The following is a 23,541-nucleotide window of genomic DNA, read 5'->3' as shown; positions in this document are numbered from 1 at the left end:
ATAGAGGCATTGCAAACAATTTAATTATTTAGCAAAGGAGGGAGAAAAATGAATTATTAGGCTGAAGCACTAACGGAAATTTTAAGTATTAATAGATAAATACTTAACATCAAAGTTGGTTAGTGTTTGATAAGTAAACACTCCTACAACCAGAGTAATACAAAGCAATTTATTTTATTTACTCCTAAAGTTACAATTAAAAGTCTTTCAAGATTGCATGAACAAATTCTGATGTTTTATTTCTGGTTTAGATTACAGACCTGAAAGAAATTGCAGCTGTGACAAATGTAAAATAGTTATATGTAGTAGGAATAAAGGTAGGTGCATGCAGCCAAGTGCAATGCTACATTATTTAATTAAACAAACATGTAGTTTCAGGATATGTGAATTCTTGGTAACTATTCTCTGTAGTCTGCTGCTGCTCCGAGGTTTCACAGCCTGCTGCAAACTGTCCAGCTGCACTGACATCTGCTGTGCTGCGAGTCAAGCAATGATTTGCACAGATGAAAATTTTCCAGGTTTTATTTTGCATCCAGCTTCCTTCAGACACTCAGCCTACACACGAATATAATGGAAGGGTCACAAAACACTAAGCTCTTCATTCACACTGTTGGTATTTAAGTCCAACATCGTCTCTCTGAAAGTCTCGGGCAACCATCGCCTATTTCAGAAAATGCTCCACATTCGAAAGCACGTTCAGGAGCAAAGCTCCCTCAATTGCACAAACACGAGCAAGAGCAGTGGCTTTCAGCGGAAGCTGTTACAATATGAATGAAATAATAAAATATTCCTTCATCCAAAGGAAGAGAGAGAATGACTTGGCACCCCACTGAGATGATGAAGCATTGCCAATGTGGTTTCTTCAGACTACTGTAATGATATTGTCTGGCTGCCTCTCAGACCCCCTTTTAACAATTAAACAACAGTTTAACCCTCTGACCAATTTCAACCAAACTCTGCAGGAAAGCAGAGCTTTTCAAGAAATGGAAATTACTACAAGTTTAGTGTGGACAGGGGCAACAAAGACTGAGCCGTTTGCCCATTGCAAGGGCAAGTGTTGTGTGAGCGTGCTAGCTGGGTAGTTAGCACACACAAACCGGGCAGCAGGGCAGGACAGACATAGTGCGGGGTTAGAGCAAACACTGCCACTTGCCAGACTCCTGCTCTGGACATGTGGGGAGAAATGAGGGTGGTGTGTAGGGAAACAAAGAGCATTGCAATTAAATGGTCCTAAGGAGCACATATAGAGATGAGCTGGAGTTACTGTGGTCAGAGTTGGCATGGGAAAGGGCAGCTTTCACTAGGAAACCCGGATTCCTTCATGGTGCTACTCAGCAGATGACTTGCTCAATCCAATGGCCAGATTTTCAGTGCACAAGTAATGAGCCATATGTTTTATGGCCGTAGTCATTGACTCTACTGGTAGAACTGGAGCACACCCTCATTCTGGGCAGCACCGCATCACATGTGACCTGTCTGGGGTGATGGGAAGTGGTAAATTGGAATAGGTAGTAAAAGAAGTTTTGACACAACCTGAGGACTACAGTGCTTTGAGAAAGAGCACTAGTGCATCGTGTAAACTTCGGCACTTTTTTAAAGACATATTCATTATTGAGCCACAAGTGAACTTGGCAAGCAAGAGTTTAGAGTGCCTGCCTTGGCAGCTGGGAGCCCACAACCAGGGTAAGCACACATCCCCTTTACAATGGTTATGCCACACAAACAAAACCTGGAAAAACAAAAGAGCGCTCTGCTGCCAGGGAAAGGGGGCTCCTGAGGAACTGCCTATGGGGAACCCAGGACAGCTGGAATCTGTATCACACCAACAAGGTACACAGGGATCCAAACGTGATGACATCTTGCAACCTATAGCATTGGGAAGAAATGCAGACTGGTTGTTTCTCTGGATGTTGGATGTTGGATGTTGGATGAGATAGTGAAGCCCCAGGAGCATTCAGCATTGCAAGGGGTGGGTAGAGCAGGTCCCCTGTTTGCCCTTTCTCTGGTACCTATCCCAGACTCAAGGTTGCCTTCAGCTCTGGCAGCTGTGCTTGCCTGGGCTTGATGGGAGGTGCGGGTAGCTGGCTTTCCTGCAGCAGGCTCTGCCAGCCTCCTGATTTCTGGCTCTCTGGGATGTGTGCTCCCTGCGGGAGGCATGTGCAGAGCTGTGGAGAGCAGAGGCAGCGCAGGCAGCCTGAATCGCATTCCTCCAACTCTTGTTTCTCAGCAGGGCACTTATTCCAGGACTCTGTTTCCCCCTGATTGATTGCCTCTGCCATTGTGGGACTGACATCTTACACGAGAGTCCTGCTCAGTCCCTTATCATGGGAGCATGAGGAATGATCATTCCCCAGGACACCCATTGATAACAGTGAATAATAGTCAGGAGGGAAGGCAAACGATAGTAGGACCATGCTCAAGCGAGGTGCTGTTATTCTTGGGACAGGAGGTTTCTGCAGAGGAGGAGGAGAGCTTGGAAGATGGAGGGGGATGGGAGGTGTCCTGTCATTGCTGATGCTCTCTAGGGCTCAGCAGCTGGAGAGAAACATTGGCTAAGGATGGTCAAAGCTGGGAAGGAAAAAAAGGAGGAGGGAAAGGGACGAAGTGAAAGGAGCTAGGAACCAAACTGGAGAGCATACAGACAGACCAGTGACCTCTGATGCATGAGGGATGAAAGAAACAGACTGTGATTGACTATGTGGACTGTCTGGGTGATCATCTTCTGGATTTCAACTGTACTGGTAGGTGCTCAGAGCTATTTATTCCCAATTGCATGGAATCACATATTGTCTGAGTGTGCGCACCTCTATTCCATGAAGTTGTGGTGTCTTTGTTTAAAAAGGTCTGTGTAGAGCCTGGGATTATTTTATTTCCTTCTTGATTCTGCTGCTTCCTGCACTAATTGACAGTGGTCATATGGCTAGATGCTGGGTGCCTCAGTTTCCCCACCTATTATAAAGACAGCAGTGTTACTAACCTGCTTTGGTAAACATAGCAGGTTCTGTGGTGAAGGAGAAAAGATTTGATGCCATTTAGAGAAGCTTTGCTGATTTACACCAGCAAGCAATTCCCTAAAGGGGAATACCCACGACTGCCACTGCTTCCCTTGATTCAGACTGAAGGGATGCAAAGTGATGTTTGACACACAAAGTTTGGTTTATTTCTTTTAGCTTTATCACTTTACTGGGAATTTATGTGGCAGATTGTTGCTGCTGAGCTCCGCGTGCTCAGACCGGTCAGGAAGAACAGCTGAACCTGGGCTGTGACATCCAGGTGCTGCTCAGCTTATTCAGATTTTGAAAACATATAAAACCGAGACTGAAATATGTTCAGCTTGGGTGTGAGAAATTGGGAAAGGAGCGAACTCTTAGCAATTGTAAAAAAATCACTGTTTCATTGCAACTAATGGAAAAATCAGTCTGTCTGTCACAGCAGGGGATTTGGTTCAAACTCCAAGAAAACCTGAGCTCTGCCTAGACATTTTAATTGCAGAGTGAATGCAATCTGCAAATGTTTTTTTCCTTTTGATTGTCTTCCACAATAAAAATAGTGACTGTGATGGTTTTCTTGTAATTTTCGTTTCTTATTCTTAGATTCTATCTAAAGGACTCTGTAAATAGATGTCATTGCTCGGGGTGCCACCGAGAGCGTCTCCTTCCACTTGTTCTTTTCCTAATCCTTCAAAATATCTATTTTGATTTTGCCAGGCATCTTTTGTTCTCCTTTAAATCCTCTCATTAAACTAAACCCACTTACTTTCAAAATAAATAGCTGGGAATTCTGCGGCTGCAAATATTATTTATATTAAGTAGTGTTTAGATCTATTCCTATTTCTATTAAAAACTGTAGTGGGCTGTTGCTGACAATGTCACAAACTGCAGCTTTCCGCCCGTTCTGGACATCCAGTTATCACAGCTATTTCTGTTTGGAATGGTTTTGGTATCTTATATTGTCTTTAAAGAAAATATGAGGATGTCTTGCCACCTCATGAAGATCTGACAGCCTGTGGGCTGTGAGCTGTTTCAGTGAACTGTTCGGGAAGAGACAAAGAAACCATGCACAGAGAAGCCCATTTACCTCCTTGATTTCAAGGCGTGGGGACAGACTGTTTGCTCCCAGTTGCGGATGGTAAATATGAGCAAGACTTGAGTGCAGCTGATAGTAGAGCTGGGTTACCTGGCCGTGCCATGGGAAGTGGGATTTTGCAGCACCCAGCAGACAGTGGCAGCAGACCTGCAATGGCCCCACTCGCACCCAGCCTGTCCCATCAGATGCCAGCACGGGCAAAGACCAACCAAGCGACAGCATTTGTGGAAAACAAGGTCTTTAGCACCTGGAGGCTCTTTGCTTCCTCTGGGTTTAAAAGCCTGTTCCCCACATGTCTATTACCAGGCAGTGATATCTACTTGATCAGAAGAATAGGGTGGACATCACCTGGTGAGTTAAAACAGCAATTGTAAAGCATTAACTACACCACATTGCTGCTTGAGCAACACATTTTATGTAAGAAAATAATGCTGTGTCAGAGCATCAGCATGGTCTTTACAGCTGAACGCGCTAAAAGCATGTGGCCTCATGCTAGTCATAAAGAAATAACATAGGCTTTAAATCTTTCTTGAGTAAAAGCTTTCTTAGGACCTACATTTCTTAAAAGAAAATGGTGCCCACAAGATGTGTAAGCTTATTTAAGATGAAGAATTTTCCTGTTTCTGAGATTGTTACTAACGTGATTGGTGGCATTTATTTTTATGTATGTTCAGTATCATCTTCAATACTCTGCGTCCAAACCAGACCCATTCTGTCAGCAACTTCAAATGTTCAGCAGTAACATTGTTTTTTAACATATTTTCACAGCAACTTGTAGACAGAGATACTACAGCAGAAGTATGTTATTGGTCTTAATTGTCACATTTGTACTTGTGAACTCTGAAAATGTGCTAAATTGTTTTACTATCATAATAAAATATAAAGAATAGAATGATAAATAATGGAAGTTTGAAAAAAACTGTCACTATTTAGAAATTGTCAAATTCAACCTTCAGCTAACAACTGAAACTACTAAATGCAGTTATGTTTTTTTAGACATGTTAAGCCAGTCAGACATTTCTGTTTTTTCAAAGACTAAGCGGCTTTTAAAATTATTTTTTTCCCAAATGTTGCATGCATTACAAATGCATTTAAGTCCTGGCATCAGAGGATAGTTTATTTCATCTGAATCTTTTGCATGTGTGATTCCAGAAAATTCATTACATTATGCAAAATCAAATGGCTTTCAGTTTATTTATTTCATAATGCACAAAGACAAGGGAGAAAGATGCTGAAGTTAAACACAACAGACCAATTAGATGAGGCATGATACACTGCTGGAAAGATCAAACTTTGTTCAGAAATACAATACCCAGAGTACTTCCAGCCGAAATGAGTGGGAATATAGTTGCTGATGTCTGTTAGGCTAAAATTTAATTGTAGAAAAGTAATAATTCTCATTACAAGGTTTTCAGTAATCATTCTTTCTCCTAAATCTAATCTGAAAGTGATCAGCTGTGCTACAAGATTGATTAGGTTGAGTAGTAATATGATGCTGCTGGGTTAACTTTTCCTGCATAAAGTACATTAAAAAATTCTGTCTGATAATTTTCAAATAATAGATCCTGATGACTTGTTTTTAATCTTTTAAGTATGTGTGTATATACATACGCATATATAGATATATATGTACCTATGAGTTCCATAGTGGAAATTGATCGATTTTTGGTTTTGTTCATGAGGGAGGAATTACTTAACTCTTTTTAATGGGAACCCACTTATATGCAGTATTTTTATTGTAAAAAATAACAGAAACTGGTAAAATAATGGTACAAGTACTTTTTTCCTGCAAGACATAACAACTTGGACCTTGTCCTGCAAATAGTTTTGCAATGATTTTTAATACATGACATTTTAATGGTCAGTAGCTGTTTTGTACATTCGGTTTGGTTCAGCTACACATACAATGAACTGCACATTTAATTTCTACATGAGGATTGAGTTAAGACTAACACTTCCACACTGCTTTGTAAGAAAGAAGGATTAGGGCAAGATGGGAAGATGAGAAAACGACTTTAGAGCAAATTACTGTCTAGGTTCTCACAAAAATCAGGGCGAGATTCTGCCTTCAGGTTGGCTCCTGCAGCTTCGTAATCGGCAGCAGTGAAACAGGCTTGGGTGGTCTGCAACCAGTGGGCATACCTGGATCACTTCTGCCAGGAAAAATGACCTGCCAGGTCTATGGTGTAACACTGCCAGGGGCAAGTGAGTAATTCTTTGTTGCTCTAGGAGAGTCCAGCAGCGCCCTGGATGTTTCTGCAGTCTTTTGGAAGAGCATCCTGCTCATGTGTTTACTTTCCCAGAATAACACATTTTTCTCAATAACAGTAATGTCAGCAAAAAGGAGAAGGCAGAAACTCAGTCTGTGCTTGCCTGCTGCTATGATAAAAAAGCAGACTTAATTAGGAAAATAGACTACATTTCAAGGAAATATTGCCCACATATTGATTGGCTTGCATGAGAAATGTGAGCCTAAGAAGGGTAAATCCTGTCAAGGGGATGTAAGTTATAAGAGGAAAATTGATTCCACTGCTTTTAAAATTTGCAGATCGGAGCTGTCCCACCTGTCTGTGACCTCCTGAGTGTCCTGAAAAAGGAGGAAGAAAACTGTGCTGAGACGCTTTCCCTGGAGGTGAAGAACGGAACAACTGAAAACTATCTGCTCCTGAGCTCAGGTAAAGGGTGAATTAATATGCATGATAAAAACCACTCTCAGATGAGCTCCGTGGACTCACAGAGCTCCGTGGACTCACAATCAGACAACCCCACAGAAGGCATGCACCCTATATGTATCTCTCATTTAGGAGCAGAAAAACAGGTAAGATCTGTTATAAGGCTCTGAGAGTGGGATTTTGACCTGTGACAGCAAGAGCTGTAGGAGCCTTCTACTCAGCTGCTCAACTGCAGTCCTCACAACTAGGGAGCACATCAGCAACAAAATCTTGCAAATTGCAGAGGATTTGGAATTCTTCTCATCTTGGGCAAGGAAATTTTTACAAAGACTGCCCAGTAAGTGCAAATTTACTTAACTATGCTTTCAGAATCAATGAATACCAACAGCCAACATTTGAATCATGTGGCCTGAAGGTCCTCATCGCTTCCTCCTTGCTCTAACTTACTGTCACATAACAGAGCTTCCATGGTGCCATCTCTGCTGTGATGCTCACATCTCTGTGAAAGTGGCATAAACACACAGGATTGATTAATTGAGGGTGAATCAAGCACAAAGTTCTTATGCTCCTGCAGTATAAGGAAAAAGAGACTCTGTGCTTTTGATAGCATTAGCTTGGAGAAGGGAGAAGTGTTGCATTAACATAACTCAAGTCATGGTTACGCTCCTTTTTGTGCATGAGCGAAGGTGGGATAATTCTCTCAGGTGCAGGGAGAAAGGGGAGGGAAGCTGCTGGAGGTCTTGGAGCTCTGGTCATGGTGACACCATGTACTTCTGCTGGGGGGATGCTCTATTTGCTGCTCGAGGGAGGTCCTGAAGAGCACAGGGATGCCAGGGAGGTGCTGTTGTACTCTGCCTCCATCCAGGAAGCTCTTTAGCTAGGCAGGGGTGGGTGGCACTGGCTTTGTTCCGTGAGGAATGGCAAGAAGCCCACCTGCAGGAGGAATGGCTCAGCTGGTTTTTGTTTTCTTCTCCTGGGCAGAGATCATCCCAACATCATAATTTTACCGTGTTTTTTCTGTGCACTGAGTCTGATTTGGGGGCTTTATGCCAGTGGCATTGGCATGAAGGTTCAATAACGCAAACAATGCAGCACAGCCAGGCATAAATGTCACCCAAGGTGATGTATCATTTGCTGTTAAACTGTTGCTTGGAAGTAAATGGTTACCAAGTCCTATACACACTGGCACAGGCGGGGACATCAGAGCTGTAACGCCCTGGCTGTGAAAAGCTCTGTATTTCCAGGCACTAGGACTGTTGTGCAGGAGGAAATCAACACATTTCTAGAAATGTAAATATTTTTGCAGGCTGAGAGAGGCTGGCCTTATAAAGCACGAAGTGTTTGAAGAGTGCTCAGCACTTCCTCCCCTCCACTTTCAGTGAGCATGCAGGTCATCTGGCACATGTCAGGACCCGCCAGGTGTACAGTAGTCTTGGCATGCTCCTCTGGCCTCTTTTTTTCCCCGTCATGTTACAAAACCCAAAGAGAAGGTTTTGCTAAAACTAATGACAATAAGCAGAGGCAAAAGGGAACCAGCCTGAATGATTTCAGCCTATGTCTGGAGAAGAGCAAAACAAGAAAGGCCAGGATTGCAGTTTCTGTGTAGCACAAAGGGCATCATCTGTAGGTCTTCTCTCTTAAACTCTGCACCACAGGCCAAAATTCATCCATGCCAGCCTCTAGCACCTAAGCAAGATGTCTAAGTTGAGATCACTGTCACACTGTGCTCCACTGACCATTGGCTCCTTGATGCATGTCTACCAGCCTTGTCAGAAGGCAACACAGCCAAGGCAAGGGTGCAGCTGGAAAAGCCTTCCTCACACCCTGACTGTAGGAGGGGACCATGACAAGCCCAGCCTTAAAATAAGGAGTTCTCATGCCTAACTGAAGGAAATGGGGTGAATCTGGGCAGTGGCAGTCAGTCCCTGCAGCTGATAGAGGCCTTGGGTGGCAGAAGGTGCAGGGAGGGCAACTGAGCCACAGGCTTGTGACTGCAGGGAGTCCAGCAGGACTCCAGGTTCAATGGCTGCTCTGAGCTGGGTCCTCCAACAGGTATGTCATACTGTCAGAGGCCTGGCCTTGGAAAAAACAACAGTATGGTCAGATTTTGCCACCATATTGGAGTGTATCCATGTTTTGTCCTGGCCTGTAAATGTGATGACCTTCCCTTTACACTCCCAAGGACTGATAGAGCTTGGCAAAGTTTTGTTCTCCTGCAGCAAAAAAGCCATTGAGAGCTGTGGCCAAGCCCAGTGAGTGGTCTGTTGGTGTTATTCACTCCAGGACAGTCTTGGCATCATGAAAGAGATGAACAAGCAGAGGTGTATCTATGGTGATAACAGGATGACATCGATACTGCTCCTCTCTGCCCTTTCCCTAGTATCATTCTGAAGCTGTTTAAACTCCTAGTCAAGTTGTATCTTTTTCTGTTTACAAAAGGGGTATGGAAGGAAAACATTAGGGTGAAAGTGGAAGCTTTAGAAAGACAGAAAGGTAGGATAAAAAACTCACATCTGGTCTCCTTCATCTTTCCAGGGCCATTCAATAGTTACCAGGAGACAGAGGGTTAGCCATAGGCCTGATGCAAAGTTCACAATGCCCCAAGTTGCTCTTTTCTGGCTAGTACAGACCAGTGGAGTCAAGGACCAGAATGGGACAGGCATGGAACTTGCTGGGGCTGGTTTGAAGCAAGTAGGACCTGTTCTGTCCCATCCAAGTCTTGACAGGTCTCAGCAGGACTTGCTCTATCTCATCCACCTTGCTTTTCAGAGTACTGAGCATCTTTGCTCCTCTAGCTGTCATGGTCCTTGGGAGACATTTCATTGCTTGGAGATGTTTCATAGTGTTTCATTGTTGGGAGAAGTCTCACAGTGTTTTGTCACTGGGAGATGGTGCATGGTATTTCATTGTTGCCCCCTCCACAGGCAGATGTGTTGGAATGTGGGATAACATGAGCTGCTGGCCTTCATCTGCCGTGGGACAGACTGTCAGTGCTCACTGCCCTGAATTCTTCCAGATGCTGACTGGGAAAAAAGGTAACACTGAAAATATGCTTTTCTTGCTCAGGTATTTTTGATTAAAAATGTTATGTACAGGGATGCCACTGTCAGGTCTGAACTTGAAGTGAAATTGTGTCCCTGTTTCTTTTAACAGCTGATGGTCACTTAGCAGTTCCACTTCCAACACTAAGCTAGATGTGGGAAAGCCTGGAATTAAAGTAGCAAGATGTTTATTTTTCTTAGCCAGGTGGAAAAAAGTGCAGGAAGCAAATGCTATACTGAAAAGCAGAGTTTTAGCATGGTTTCTTAAGGGAAAGATTCTTCTTCACTCAGGCTCAGTGCTTATGTATTTCTGCCTGTCTTTCCACTTCTAATAATTCCTAGAGCCAGTGGCTGATCTCAACTGAGCTTGACGGAGACAAAATTTCACACACAGTTAAGTTCATACAAGTTTTGGGAAAACAGCCAGGCAGGTAGGGGAAAAAGATCCCTTTTTTGCCTTCATCAAGAGGAAGACTGCACTGTGGGCTTGTCCCTTGGCTGTGACAAGCTCCACACAAGTGGCACACGTTCATGGGAACGCAGGTTGTTACCAAACAACTTAAAAAGAGATAAGCTCAAGCAACATTTGTTGTCTTTCTAAGCTAGAAATGAAGTGAAATTTATTTCCAGAATGCTACAGTAATCATAAGCTATCAAGTAGGACTCCCTGCTTGCTTTCTGTTCATTTTCAGCAATACCCAAGAAACGTGCTTACATTTCTCTTTAGCGAGTTAATAACTCAAATTGGAAGAGGGTTTTGCATTCTTTGGTTATAGGACATGGATTAATTTACTTACAGAAAAGCATACAGATTCATTTTATGGAGGGAGGAATGGGAGACAAGTATTAGATTGTCTAATAAAGATTAGATAAATCAGAGGAGAAGCACTTAGTACTCTTTAAATAAAATCAGACATGAGCCATTCAGATTAAAATAAATACCCTGCTACTTTCTGTACACACAAACAGTAGCTGCCCATTGAATCCTGTAGCCTGGTTTAAAGACAGAGGATAAACTACACAAGGACACAGATCGCTGAAGAAATCATCCATCTGGCATGTGTTCACAAATCCTTAGCATAGTGATGCCGGACCGTAAATGCATGAAATTTGGTTCTTGCTGGTTCCTTGCTGATTCAGCCGCTAGAGGGAACTGCTCCCTGCCTCTGGCCTTCGCACCGGGCAGAAAACAGGAATTTGTACGTCCAAAGGTCATGCTTGCATCTCAAATGTGCATTGGGTTATCTTGGAGATAGTCTAACAGCTTTAAACTTTAGTTGCCCTCCTTATCGAGAAGCTGAGAGCTGAACCACTTCTGATAAGCAACAATCAGAGTGACAGTGTTCAAATCATAAACCAAAGACATGGTCCATTGGCATTTGCATCTTATTTCGGCCTCTGCGTCTGGCATTTTGAGTCAAAGTCAGCAATAGTTTATTCTTATTCTCATAGCCACATTCTTCTCTGATCTTATACTTGCGGTTGCCTTGTGACTCCTGCATTTAATTACTGCTACAGTCATTGCCCTGTTTGAAGCAATTTTGCAAAAGAAACCAAAAATCTGTTTGCTTAAAGAAAAAATAGAAGTTTTCTCTCCTCACCACTTACAAAGCAGATGGGCAGCCACAAATGCCAAAGACCCATATGTTCAGGGACAGAGATAGCTCTGAGCTCTGACCAGACCCTGGTCTCCATGCTGTTGAGCTCTGTGCTGACATCTAGGCTTGCATTTGCAGCCCAGACTGTCTGGCCCCTTCCCACATAACAGACCAAAGAAACAAAATAATACTGGAACCAAGTTCACATCCAGACCCGCACATTGTGTCTCAGGCAAGAAATGAGGAAAGGTGTGACAACTGTGGGGATTCAGAGCCAGAAAATGCCCCATCAGATGGCCCCAGTTTCACAGCCATCCCTTTAGTCCCTGTTCCCCCTTGCCTAGGCAACTCCAAAAGCCTCTAAGGACCAGTAAACACCAAGCACAGATCTTTACACAGTGTGGACCTGAGTCTGCTCAGAGTGGAACATGCTGCAGTTTCCCCACCGTGTGTCACCCATAAGCAAGTAGCACTGTTAAAATTTTGCTTATATCCATCAACATAATATGCCCTGCGTTATTTCCCATGCCTTGCATATAACACAATTGCATGCACACACCAACACAGAAATTCACCTCTTGTCTGATCTACTGTGACATCCTCAGGCTAAAAACAGTTACAGGCATGTTTATACACGCAATACTATGAGTTAGTACGTGTGTCTTAACAACTGAAGCTGAAGTAGAGAATTTGCCATCATACTGCTCCCTTGCTGAGTGCCAAGGCAGGTTGGGGAGAACTGTTTGGGAGAGCTATTTCTCTCCTGTTGTTGCTGCACTGCAGCAGGGCATGGAAGATCTGGCTACAAAAGCAACCCTGCCCCTTTCAAAGATGCTAAGCTGGAACAAAAGCATCATATTAATGGTCTGATACTGACATACCCAGAGTTCTTCCCACTTGGAGGTCTCAGCATGTTTCCTGTACCTTGCAGTTTTACAGAAGTGAGTTCAAATCCAGTGCAGACATGTTGTCAGGTCACCAGAATTAGCCCAGAGGTAGCAGGAGCCCTGACTTTGTCCTGACAGTCCCAGCAGGGCTCTAAAGAGCATAAACCAGTGCCAAACACTGTTGTGTATGCATCTCCCTCCAATCCTCAACACTGTGGGGATGTTTTGCTGGAACTGGATGCCCTGGAGTCCCCATGGTTAAATGTGTGGGCAAAACCAGACTTCTATGGTGTCTTCTGGCAAGGCTTCTGCTACGAAGGGCTGCTGATTTCAGGTCCTAAGTCCTTGCTAGTATTGCCATTAAAACAGCAAAGCCAGGATTTCACTCTGTGTTTCTCAAGTGTGGCTCCTACCTGACAGATCAACATGATTAGGACAGTCAGCAGCGGTTTTACTTCTTTGTGGAAGTTTCTCTTCTCTTCAGTACGTAACCTACATGCCTGCTAGGGTCATTTTCTTCCAATGAGATTGTAAGGTGTGCAGGGCAGGACTTTCCACTTTCACTATGGTGCCAAACATGAATATGGACATGTTTGAACCTGCCCTGCTCAACCGCATGCAGCTTGCTGGGGATCCATCTCACTCAGCTTTAGGAGTCTAAAAGTCAGTCATCCCAGCAGAAGTGGGTCAGATAAACTGTCCTTTGCCGATGTCTGTCTGAAAATGAGATGAATTTTGCAAATGCCTCTTTTTCTCCACTGACTAGTAAGACAGCCATGAGGAACACAGTTGGACTCAAGAATTTAGCTTTTAGAAGTCTAACTTAAGTGAGGGAAATCCCATCCTAGCCTTTAATTTGCACGTAAGGGAGGAAATCAACAGTGTAAGATAATGCCCAGACCTGGCTGTGGGATCAAGCTTTTTGGTTTTCATTTAAATCTCACTAAAAATCTGTGACCGTCTAAGGTTTTGTGTTCTCTTTGGACCATGACAAAGCACAGTAAGGAGGTGGGAGCATTCAGGAAAGTAGCAGGTTTGCGTGGAGCATGAATCTGTGACTGAACAAGTCACGTGTTTGCTGGTCTTGGAATACTGGCCAAGAAACACCAGCTGTACTGAACAGTATTATTTATGTTGCAATTAATAAAAACACATCCATCACAGTCATCTGTGAGCGGGCAAACAATATTATGACCCACACAAGTACACTGGGCAAGTAACAACATAATTAGCTCAGCTGCATTTCACCACCAGCTATGCGGAGTGCACTGCCTGGGGACAATACTCTCTTTGCTCTTGGAGTAACCTACATGTTTGTGACTGACTCCCAAGGAGAATGAAGATACAATCAGAAATGATCACACTTGGTTTTGTCTTTCTTTTGTTGCTACCACACAGGTTTTGTCTACCGAAACTGTACAAGCGAAGGTTGGTCAGACCCATATCCAAGACCTGATATCGCTTGTGGCTACAATGTCAATGACACAGCAAACGAGGCAAGAGTGAGTCTGAGTGCCTGTGACCACAGATCTGCTGCCTTGGGGCTCTGGGGGAGGAACTTGTTAAGACTGAATGATGCTATGATTTAACTCAGGTGGGGTTATTGTGACAGATGTTTTTCAGCATAAACACTTCCTCCAAATTATCAGAACAGGTTGCTTGGGATAAAATTTCAGTAGCTGATTTTACAGGAAAATTTGTTAAATAGGAGGAGACATCTTTCTCTTGGTATGGGCTGATTTCTACCAGACAGTCGAAGGTAAAGATGTAAAAATACATGTTCCCCTGCAGCGTTCCTATTTCATGATTCTGAAGACCATGTACACCATCGGGTACTGCACCTCCCTTGTGACGCTGATGATAGCCTTAGCGGTGCTGGCCTCTTTCAGGTGAGGAGAAGCATCTCTGGCTGGCATTTGGCCAGGACTTTTGGTCATGTCAGCCAACACAGATCCTTCTGTTGGCTTTCAGGGCAAGTTAAAAATGGAAGTATTTCTGAAAACCTTCACAGAAATCAGTAACAAAAATGACCTTTTAGTCTTGTCTCCCAGAAAATGTCAGGGCTGTTCCTCACATTGTGCTCCCCTGTCCTTTTCAAAATGTAGCTGGATGTATTTTTCAGACTGGCACTTGCACCACCTCCCTGCAGAGGTCTTCCCATGACTTCAGTGTCCCTTGGGAAGAGTGTCTTTTCCCCACTTGAGACTGTGGCTAAAACTTTGCTCTACGTGCTGCTGCACTGACTTCTGGGAAGGTGTCTCAGATTTACAGCAGTGATCTGACAGTCAGCTTTTCTTCACACATCCTTATAACCTGGAATTTGTACTTTGCTGCTTATTCAGTGAAATGAATTTCCTTTACAGTAAGTGTCAGGGCTGCACCTCCAGGCAGAAGGAACCTCAACTGCTTTGCAAACTTGTCTTCAGGCTGCATGGCCTCTGGACCCAGATTATGTGGAGATTTAGTACAGAAAACATTCCAGACACAAGCACACTGTGCAGGCAAACGAAATAAATCCACCCAGGTGTGGATAAACACCTTAGGTTCATGTTACTCCAGAAAGAAGGGAGGGTGAGAGGCTAGAACAAGTATATTGGTGTGAAATCACAATCCTTCTGGCAACCTTCAGCTTGTTTTAGTACCTGCATGGAGCAGATGTGACTCTAGCTGTTTAAGGTCTTCTCTAGGATATCCCTCTTGAGAAATGCTTTAGCCTTCCTTTCACAGACAGAAAAACAGCATTCTAAATTTGCCAGTTTAGCATTAATAGGGATTGAACATGCTGTTTACAGCCACAAGCTGCCCACATTGGCTAGGAACGTAACCTCACAGGATCTTTCTCTCTTTTTGCAACAGAAGGCTTCGCTGTACAAGAAACTACATCCACATGCATCTCTTCACATCATTCATTTTGCGAGCCTCGTCCAACTTCATCAAGGATGCTGTTTTGTTTTCCTCTGAAGATGCAAATTACTGCAGGGCATACACGGTAACCCTCTGCCTTCCAGCTTGCTCCATGCCTCAGTTTCCCAGCAGGATCCTAGCAGTAGTTAGTACGCAGGGAAGGAAATCTCTGTCCCAGCTTTCTATTCAGCATGCGGGGTTACGGGAGAGGAGAGGTATGCCCTGTCCCTTCTCCATCCCTTGATCTCTTGTGTGGGTTGTTCCTGGTTGAGATTTCCCTGTTTGATGGTATTCTGTGTGGGTGAAGGAGACATAAGGATGCAAAAGCAGGCCAGGCTAGAGCATAACCACAGAAACCCAGGTGTGGTTTCTCCTGGCTATAGATGCCTTTACAAGTATTGGAGCAGAGGGCACCAAGGTCAGTCTGAAGTAGGTACCTGCATTCATCACTTTGACTGCATTGACTAAATGGCCACAGAAGACACCAGGAGTTCAGCATATTGACCCAGAAATGGCTAAACACAGGTGTCTTGGGCTGTGAACACAGGATACACCACCAGGGTGGAGATTCTTACATGAATTTTAGATCCCAGTAGATGGGGCTGGCAGGAAAAGTACAAGAACATATTAAATATTGCTGACTTACACTGCAGTGTGAGACCTGATATTAAGACAGGGGTTTGCACCCAGAGAGCCTGGAAAAGGAACCACCTAAATTTTGGACTGTTTTTTCCTTTTTCTTTTTATTGGCAGCAAAATATCTTGAAAATTGGGTGTCTCTGTGTGTGTGAGCACCAGAGATGATGTTCAATGCTTTAGACCAAAAGATAAGATTTTGGAAGGGAAACAAAAAACCAAAGAAAAACTTTTCCCCCAGGTTTTGCGGGATTTTTGTTTCTAAACAAGAACATTCTAAGCAAATTTTAACTTGTCTTATCGACCCTTTTTCTTGGCAAAAAAAGGACTGATAAATACATTCACGTGCTTCTTTAAGGTGATATTAGTGCTACTGATACTAATAAGGTAGTAATAGTGAAACTCCTCTGAGAAAGTAACCCAAACCTATGTGTCCATGACACATTAGGTTATCCAGGCAGTTGATTAATGCATTTGCAAGTGCCAGCCCTGCTTTCTTGTCATGTAAATGCCTATCTCGAGGCCACCCATTTTGATCCCTCCGTTCGCCCGCCAAGATTTATTTACTGCTCTGTCTTTGTTAGAAGGTAGATACAAACCCAGGCAGAAGCTAATTATCCTCTCTTTCCTCAGGCTGGGTGTAAGCTCACCATGGTCTTCTTTCAGTACTGCATCATGTCTAACTACAGCTGGCTCCTTGTGGAGGGACTGTACCTCCATACTCTCCTGGTTATTTCTTTCTTCTCGGAAACAAAGTTCCTCTGGCGGTTCATCACCCTCGGATGGGGTACTGGTTCTTTCAGTAAGAATAAATGTGGGTTTGTTTTGCCTTTGGGAGGGACTTGTGGAGCAGTAACTAGCTTTTCCAATTGCAGGTGCCCCAACCGTCTTTGTGGCCGCATGGGCAACTGCGAGGCAACTCCATGAAAATATTGGGTAAGTTGCGTGGAGAGTGGGGGAAGGTGGCATGCCAGGGGGAGCATGCAGCCCCCACCCATGCAGTCTGCTCCACGGACTCCTGCTCATTCCTAACCACTGTCAACCAATCAAACCAACTACTACCCTGCCGTGGTGTGAGTGTGGATCCTAGCATGGATGCATGTAGAGGCCCACCCAGCTGAGCAATCTAAGAAAAAGGCTCAATTTTCATCAGCCCATGATGTTTTCAGCATCTGTATTTGACTTTCTGATTGGTGAAACTTTGTTCCTTTCTTTTCTCCCTTCCAAAATTTTGAACAGTGGTTGTACTTTAAGGGCAGGATATACTTTTGTCCAGTGCAGGTGGACAGGTTTTTATCAGCAATGTTGTACCGCTAACTGAGAACAGGAAAATAATTTTGTAGAAGAAGGGGATAGGGGCCTATCTAAAGTGCAAAACAGACTAAACCTCTTTGAACAGACACCAGTGTTTTGATAACTGACTGCACCTTCTCTTCTATTTTTACAGGTGTTGGGATATTAACACTAATGCCAATACCTGGTGGATCATTAGAGGCCCTGTAGTTTTGTCTATTTTTGTAAGTCTTTTCTGGGACAAGCAGATTCAAAGTGTATTTTCAAATATCATGAAGTCAGAGATCATTTGCTCAACATGTTTTAGAAGTGTGTTACTGAACTGATCTTAGACATGTGCCCGGACTGGTGTGACACATGAATTACTGCTTAAGCAACTTCTGCTCAGCAGGATTTAGTCAAGTAACTAACGCCCCGAAGCTAAGTTCACAAGGAAAGCTAGAGTGTCCTCCCAAGAAGCAAGAGCCTGAAGAAGATCAGGTTTCCACATCCTGTTGATTTCATGTGAACTTGGCTGGCTTGTGGAAGCTTGTTTTGGACTGTTTCAAGGAAGGCTCTGGAGGAGAAATTAAGTGGCTGTACATTTCAGTACAATCACCTTTGTGTCTCCCGGTCAATGCCTCTCTCAGCAAAGCCAAAAACAACTTGACTTACATGACCATTAGCTTTTGTTTTCAGCAATGAAAGCAGCTCACAGGCTGCATGCACCATATGTCAGTAGATCACAATTATACTGTTACAGCATTGCTCACTGAAATAAGGCACAGGCACTGAAACCCAGTGTGAACCTACCCAGTACGAGGCAGTAGTTTGGTACATATAATACTCCGCACTTACAGTCTGAGTATTTGCTGGTGCTCATCTTCAGAGCCTTAGGCACCGAGGGGCTGGAGCTGCTTCTTCGAAATAGTTGTTCCGCCCAGCAGAGATGCTCTGGGACAAACCGCTCCGCAATGATCTATCTGAAGCCCTAGCACTAGAAACACGCGTACTGCTAGTGGCTATCAAGTAACCCACTGACACTCCATGTGAGAACCCAAGAGATGGTTGAGGGTTTTGTGTTGCCCGTAGAAGCCATAATATTTGCAAGACAGAAACTGCAACACTTGCACAATCTCTTGGAAACCCAGGCAGCAGAGGTGGTGGGTTAAAGTTCTGCTCCCATTTACCAGTGAGCAATCCTTCATGCCCACAAGATCAGCAGAAGACCACAAAAGTGATTCAGGATCAACTTAATGAGGCCATAGCATTTATTTTTCTTAATGAAACTACCCTTATGCTCCAGGAGCTACTCAGCACTATTTAAATGCCAACAAAGCCCAGGCATTCTGAAAGGCAAAAAGCACAATCTTAATTTATCTTTTGATGACCACCACCCACTATGCCCTTCCAGGTTTCCTAAATATCCTGATCACATCTAGCTTAGCCACTTAAGGCAGGAGCCGCCAGCACGACTCTGCCTCTTTACCCAAAAAGGTAGAGGCTTTTCTCAAGCCCATAGCCACAGACAAACAAACAGCCAGTCCTTCAGAATTCAGATCTAATCTCTTTATTCCTCACAGCACAGTCCTCAGCAGTTCAAAGGGTAGAAAATCGACGCCGATAACCTCCTTTGTGCTCCTAGGTTAACATGCATTGCTGTGCTGCCCGCGGGCAATCCCTCCCAGCAGGAACCCCACCGTCCCGCCTTCCCCAGGAGTTTTCATCAGCAAAAAGTCCTGCTCAGCCTACACTGCGCATACCTGGCCTAGTGGGTTAAAAGAACCCAGAACCCCCAGACCTGAATCTCTTCCCCCCCCCCCCCAACACCCCCAGAATATTTCAGCCTTTCCTTCATGTTCCCCACCCCTCGTTCCTCCCAGCTCCCCAAACTTCCAGCCCTCCCCAGACACCCTCAGCAGCCCAGACCACACAGCCACAGTTGCTCCCTCTTAATCCAATAAGTCGGGAAACCCAGGGACATCCTGGATCTGTCCCATCTACAGTAGACCTACTTCTTTTAGGAAAACCCAGCACCTCAGACCCCTGCTCCATCACCCACAGGCACGTACAAACCACCATGAAGAGGATGCACCACTGCGATGGTGTTTCTAGGAGCAGGGGAGGGATAAGGGCCTGCCATGGTGCAGCGTGTTGCAAAAGGGCTGTGGTAGGCTCTGTGGGTGCAGGAGGAGCACAGGGGATGTTGGGAGCCCACATGCAAAGGGCAGATTACCCAAGCTCGCTTCCCAGTACTGCATGCTGGCTGTGGGAGAGGGGCACGCTCAGGCCAGCTCTGCCTCCCCTGCCACTCCTGCTCTGCCTGAGGGTTGAATGAAAAAAACCCAGCTATTGCTTCACCCACCTTCACCCAAACTGAGCAGGACATCAGCATTTTTATCTGATATCCACCCTTGCAGAGGGGGAAAATGCAAAAGGAAGGACTTCAGTGTCGACTCTCTCCTATCCCCACTTTTAACTGCTTTGCCTCCATCGTCCCAAACCGTGCTGCGTCTTCTGGCACGGAACAAAGTGCATTTGCAGCCCTGGTTAGTGATGGGCAGCTCCAGTGCTGTCCCTTTGCTGGCATCCAAAGACTGCACAGAGGCTGTCTGAACCTGGCACCAGAAGGGATCCTACCAATGTGCCTGGTCTCCCTGCCATTTGGTGATATGCCTAGATAATAAGCCCTGATCACCATCCCCACAACTAAAGGTGCAGCAATCCAGCAGGGAAAGCAGCCAGCACTTCAGGGCAGGCTGGAGTGGCAGGGACAGGGACTGGGATGGGGACAGAGACATGGACAGGCCAGTCCCAGCCCCTCTAGTCTGCCTGCTCAGCCAAAACACCCCAAACTGGCTCTGCTGATACCTAGCAGTTATGTGCATGCTTACTGGGCATTTGTTTTTTTTTTTTATTATTATTTATTTTCATGTCCTTCCTTTTGTGTTTTGGTCTGTTTCTTTTTTTTCAGATAAATTTCATTCTTTTTGTCAACATTTTAAGAATCTTGATGAGGAAGCTCAGCTCACCTGAAGGACGGAACAGTGATTTCAACCAATACAAGTATGTCCCTTACATCATGACTTTATGCCATGTGAGCCCACCTGAGCTCTTCTTGCTCTGTCTACAATGGCTTTCCCCTCTGTTTTCATTCTCAGGAGACTTGCAAAGTCAATGCTCCTCCTCATCCCACTCTTTGGGGTCCACTACATCATCTTTGCTTTTTTCCCAGAAGACACAAGCAGTGGCACAATGGAAATTCAGCTGTTTTTCGAATTGGCTCTTGGATCATTCCAGGTAATATTTGACAAGCTATTATTTCTTTAAAATAAGAAAAATAGGTATAACATATAACTCTGCAACAGAGCAGAGTTCCAGTGGCAAAACCAAGCTGTCTAATTTCCCTTGAGATGCTTCATCCCCATTAAGAAGCTGAAACTGCAGTTCTAATTCTGTGGCTATGGTTCTTTTATCTTTTAGGGCTTTGTCGTGGCTGTACTTTATTGTTTTCTTAATGGTGAGGTGAGTTTTGTGTATATAACATTCTTTTTTATTGCTCAAGCATGCCTTATTAATCAGCAGGATACGTTCTCCAATGAATTGCATGTTTTATCTGAGGGTTTTCTTCCCAGCTACCCAACGTCACTCATGAAATACCTCCTGGATCTGGCAAACTTAAGTAATTGTATGCCAGATGCAAACCTCATCTCTCAACTATTGCAGCCTTTTAGTAAATCTGATAGCATTATTACTGTCTGGGAACAGACGCTGGGAGTACCATCCCGCACACGGTCACACTGGCATTCAACTGGTTCTGATGTATGGTGCTATTATCTGTCATCCTATGGCTGTTCTCTTTGCTTGATCCTTGGGAAGGAATTTATCAAAAGCTATATCCAGTCCAAATCTATTAGGCCTCTCATAAGTAAAACTTTTGGAAGAGGGACCATTCCTTTGTAGCTGCATGATAACTCCCAGGCTTCTGGGCTAGAACTTGTGCTCTGAAATGCTGCTGCTGGTAGAGGTGGGGAAAAACATTATCCAAACCTGGGAGATCCTGAGGTTGTTGTAAGGGAATAAAAAATCATTATTGCCTATGGTTGGAAGAAAAAGTCACTTTGAAATGGAGGAGGGCTTTGAAATACTTCAACTGATCCTTCAACAGGGTTCAGAAAAAGTTGTTTTGAAAAGAAAATCTGATTTTTTTTTACCTTAGTATACAAAATTGTCCAATTTTTATAACCAAAATCAAAATCTTGGGAAAATCTAAACCAAACACTAAAGCCAGCTAGACTGTGAGCATTTTAACATGCAATTAAACAGAAAAAGAGGTTAACAGAAAATTGTGTGGCTGCAACAACAGTATCAGTAGAAGTGACAAGAAACAGGTCCTACCCTAACCCCTTAAACTGGGGGTTAAAGAAATAAATCCAAACCTTGGCAAAGGTTACCTGCTCTCCTTTTCCTGTTATACTGCTCTCCATGATGCAGGGCTCCAAGATAAACTAGCTGAACTAAGGATTTTGTGATCTTTCTACCCAGGTTCAGCTGGAAGTTCAGAGAAAATGGAGGCAGTGGCATTTAAGCAAACACTTGCGTCAGCATCTCAGTGCCTCAGCAAGTAACGGAGGAAGCGGCTTAACTCAAGAGATGCAGATGGTGAGGTCAAGCCCACCAGAGCACAGGAGAGCAACCCTCCAAAGATCAAGCGTGCTTTAACACTATACACCTGGAGGATACCTCCATGCTCAGATACACATGGTTAAGTCCCATGGACCGTGCTGGGAGTCTTGTGTATGCATCTGAAAGCGGGCTTTGGCTATAGATCAACAATTCTTGAAGCACATCTGTTCATTTATATCCTGTGTAGCACCAGAGTTATTTTGCAAGGCAAAATGGGCCAAAGCTTTATGCTTTTCCTTGGGCTTCTAGCCATAGTCATTTGTGTTTCTTTCCACACCAGTATTTTTCAGCTGCTATTTCTACCTTAAATGTGACCTTTCATTTTCCATGTGGCTTTTCAACATGTTCTAGGCTAAGCCAGGTTGGTGAGTGTTCTCTATTTCTTCTGCTGTTGAAGCTGGCAGGACACTCAATCTTGTACTATGAAGGTTATGCCACCCTCTAACACAGCCCATGGGTTTGAAATGCAAAATTAATGAATCTCTAAAATTTACCAACATTCAAAGTCTTTCTGTTGGGGTCACAAATGATAGACACTGAGAACATAACGCACAGCTGAGCTCCAGTTTCCCCTCTGACTGCATATCCATTGCTTCAGTGACAGTAGCAGGTTCAGATGGTTTTCTTCCTTTGCCTCTCCTAACAATGGAGACCTTGGAAATAACAGTGGTCCAATTTTGATCTTCATATCTTCTTGAAATGGTAAAAAAGCTATCATAGCATATTCCAAGGGTGGCCAAGAAAACTTCATTAAGATAGCTTTTTCCTACTGTGTCTGTACCTCTAAGACTTGTCCAGCTAGTCTTTGAAGGGAAGCAATGAAACCCTTGAGACATTTAAAACTCAATTGAACTGGACAGCACAAACTATCTTGTGAAAAACACCACCACAGTGGCTGGCAAAAATCTTAAAAGTCTATGATCACTCAGCATGCTGAAATCTGCAAGACTGTGCACTGTGATACGCTGTCACAAGGTATCTGAGCTTCTATTACAGTTTTACGTTCTTAAGGATAAAATTGTTAAGCAAATTTCCCTGGTTTTAGTGGGAAAGGGATAAAAATTCATACGTCAAATGCAATCAAGACTTCTGAGTCTGCATCTGCACTTCCCTAGTTGGGGCAATTCTTGCCTGGTTTTCTTCAAGGGCAAAGATGACTGAACAGAAAGCAAGTGTGCTTATCACCCTTCCCCCTCCTCCCAATCACCTACATGACATTGTCAAATGCTGACCTAGAGGCATTCCCCAACTGCTTGGCCCAAACTGCTCTAACCAGCTTTTATTCACACCAAACCATCATGGTAGACTTCTGCCATTTTGCCAGAAGGCAAACATGCAGAGAATTCTAAGGATGCTTTCAAAGTTAAATTACCTGTGCAGGAGCAGGTTTTTGAGTGCTATTAGCAGTGTTTCAAACCCCAAGATTCAGGAAAATGTCTTTTTTTTCCTGCCGTTTCTGACAGACTGCACAGCCCGTATCCTCCCCGCTGAAGCGGGCACTGTGGGCAGCCAGGCGAGGAAGGGCACCTCGGCAGGAGGGAGGGCTTGGTGTTTGCTCCAGCCTCCCCTGCCTGGTTCGCTTTGCCAGCTGATGCAGGTCACCCAGCAGTGGGAGAGCTGGACCTCTTTTAACACCAGGAGGGGTGGAAAAAAATAATCAAATATAAAGCAGTGAGCTGGCAAGTGTTTCCAGGAATTAATTTTAAACTTAAGTTTTTGGAAATGGCAAGGTTTTGAGTTGGATTTGTCCTTTAAAACT

General features: G+C 44.1%; 1 protein-coding gene across 1 annotated transcript; it reads left to right on the top strand.

Moving 5' to 3' along the window:
• The first annotated feature begins 226 nt into the window (after positions 1-226).
• On the top strand, positions 227-21,826 carry SCTR (secretin receptor). The gene is made up of 13 exons (XM_037398621.1): positions 227-2,741; positions 6,635-6,761; positions 9,683-9,793; positions 13,683-13,786; positions 14,076-14,173; positions 15,141-15,273; positions 16,458-16,611; positions 16,700-16,760; positions 17,272-17,341; positions 20,071-20,162; positions 20,258-20,396; positions 20,580-20,621; positions 21,642-21,826. The coding sequence occupies exons 1-13, from the start codon at positions 2,697-2,699 to the stop codon at positions 21,816-21,818; spliced, it is 1,353 nt and encodes a 450-aa protein (XP_037254518.1). The 5' UTR covers positions 227-2,696; the 3' UTR covers positions 21,819-21,826.
• Positions 21,827-23,541: the final 1,715 nt, after the last annotated feature.

This window comes from Falco rusticolus, chromosome 8, assembly GCF_015220075.1.
Source record: "Falco rusticolus isolate bFalRus1 chromosome 8, bFalRus1.pri, whole genome shotgun sequence".
Taxonomy (NCBI): domain Eukaryota; kingdom Metazoa; phylum Chordata; class Aves; order Falconiformes; family Falconidae; genus Falco; species Falco rusticolus.
This window is presented reverse-complemented; position numbering and strand designations above follow the sequence as displayed.

What these genes read in the sequence shown, in the direction of transcription:
- SCTR (XM_037398621.1), top strand. Translation starts at nt 2,697, where the DNA reads ATGTGGACTGTCTGGGTGATCATCTTCTGGATTTCAACTGTACTG. An exon ending in GCGGTGCTGGCCTCTTTCAG is followed by an intron (nt 14,174 to 15,140) that starts GTGAGGAGAAGC and finishes TTTTTGCAACAG; the next exon opens with AAGGCTTCGCTGTACAAGAA. An exon ending in CTGTAGTTTTGTCTATTTTT is followed by an intron (nt 17,342 to 20,070) that starts GTAAGTCTTTTC and finishes CTTTTTTTTCAG; the next exon opens with ATAAATTTCATTCTTTTTGT.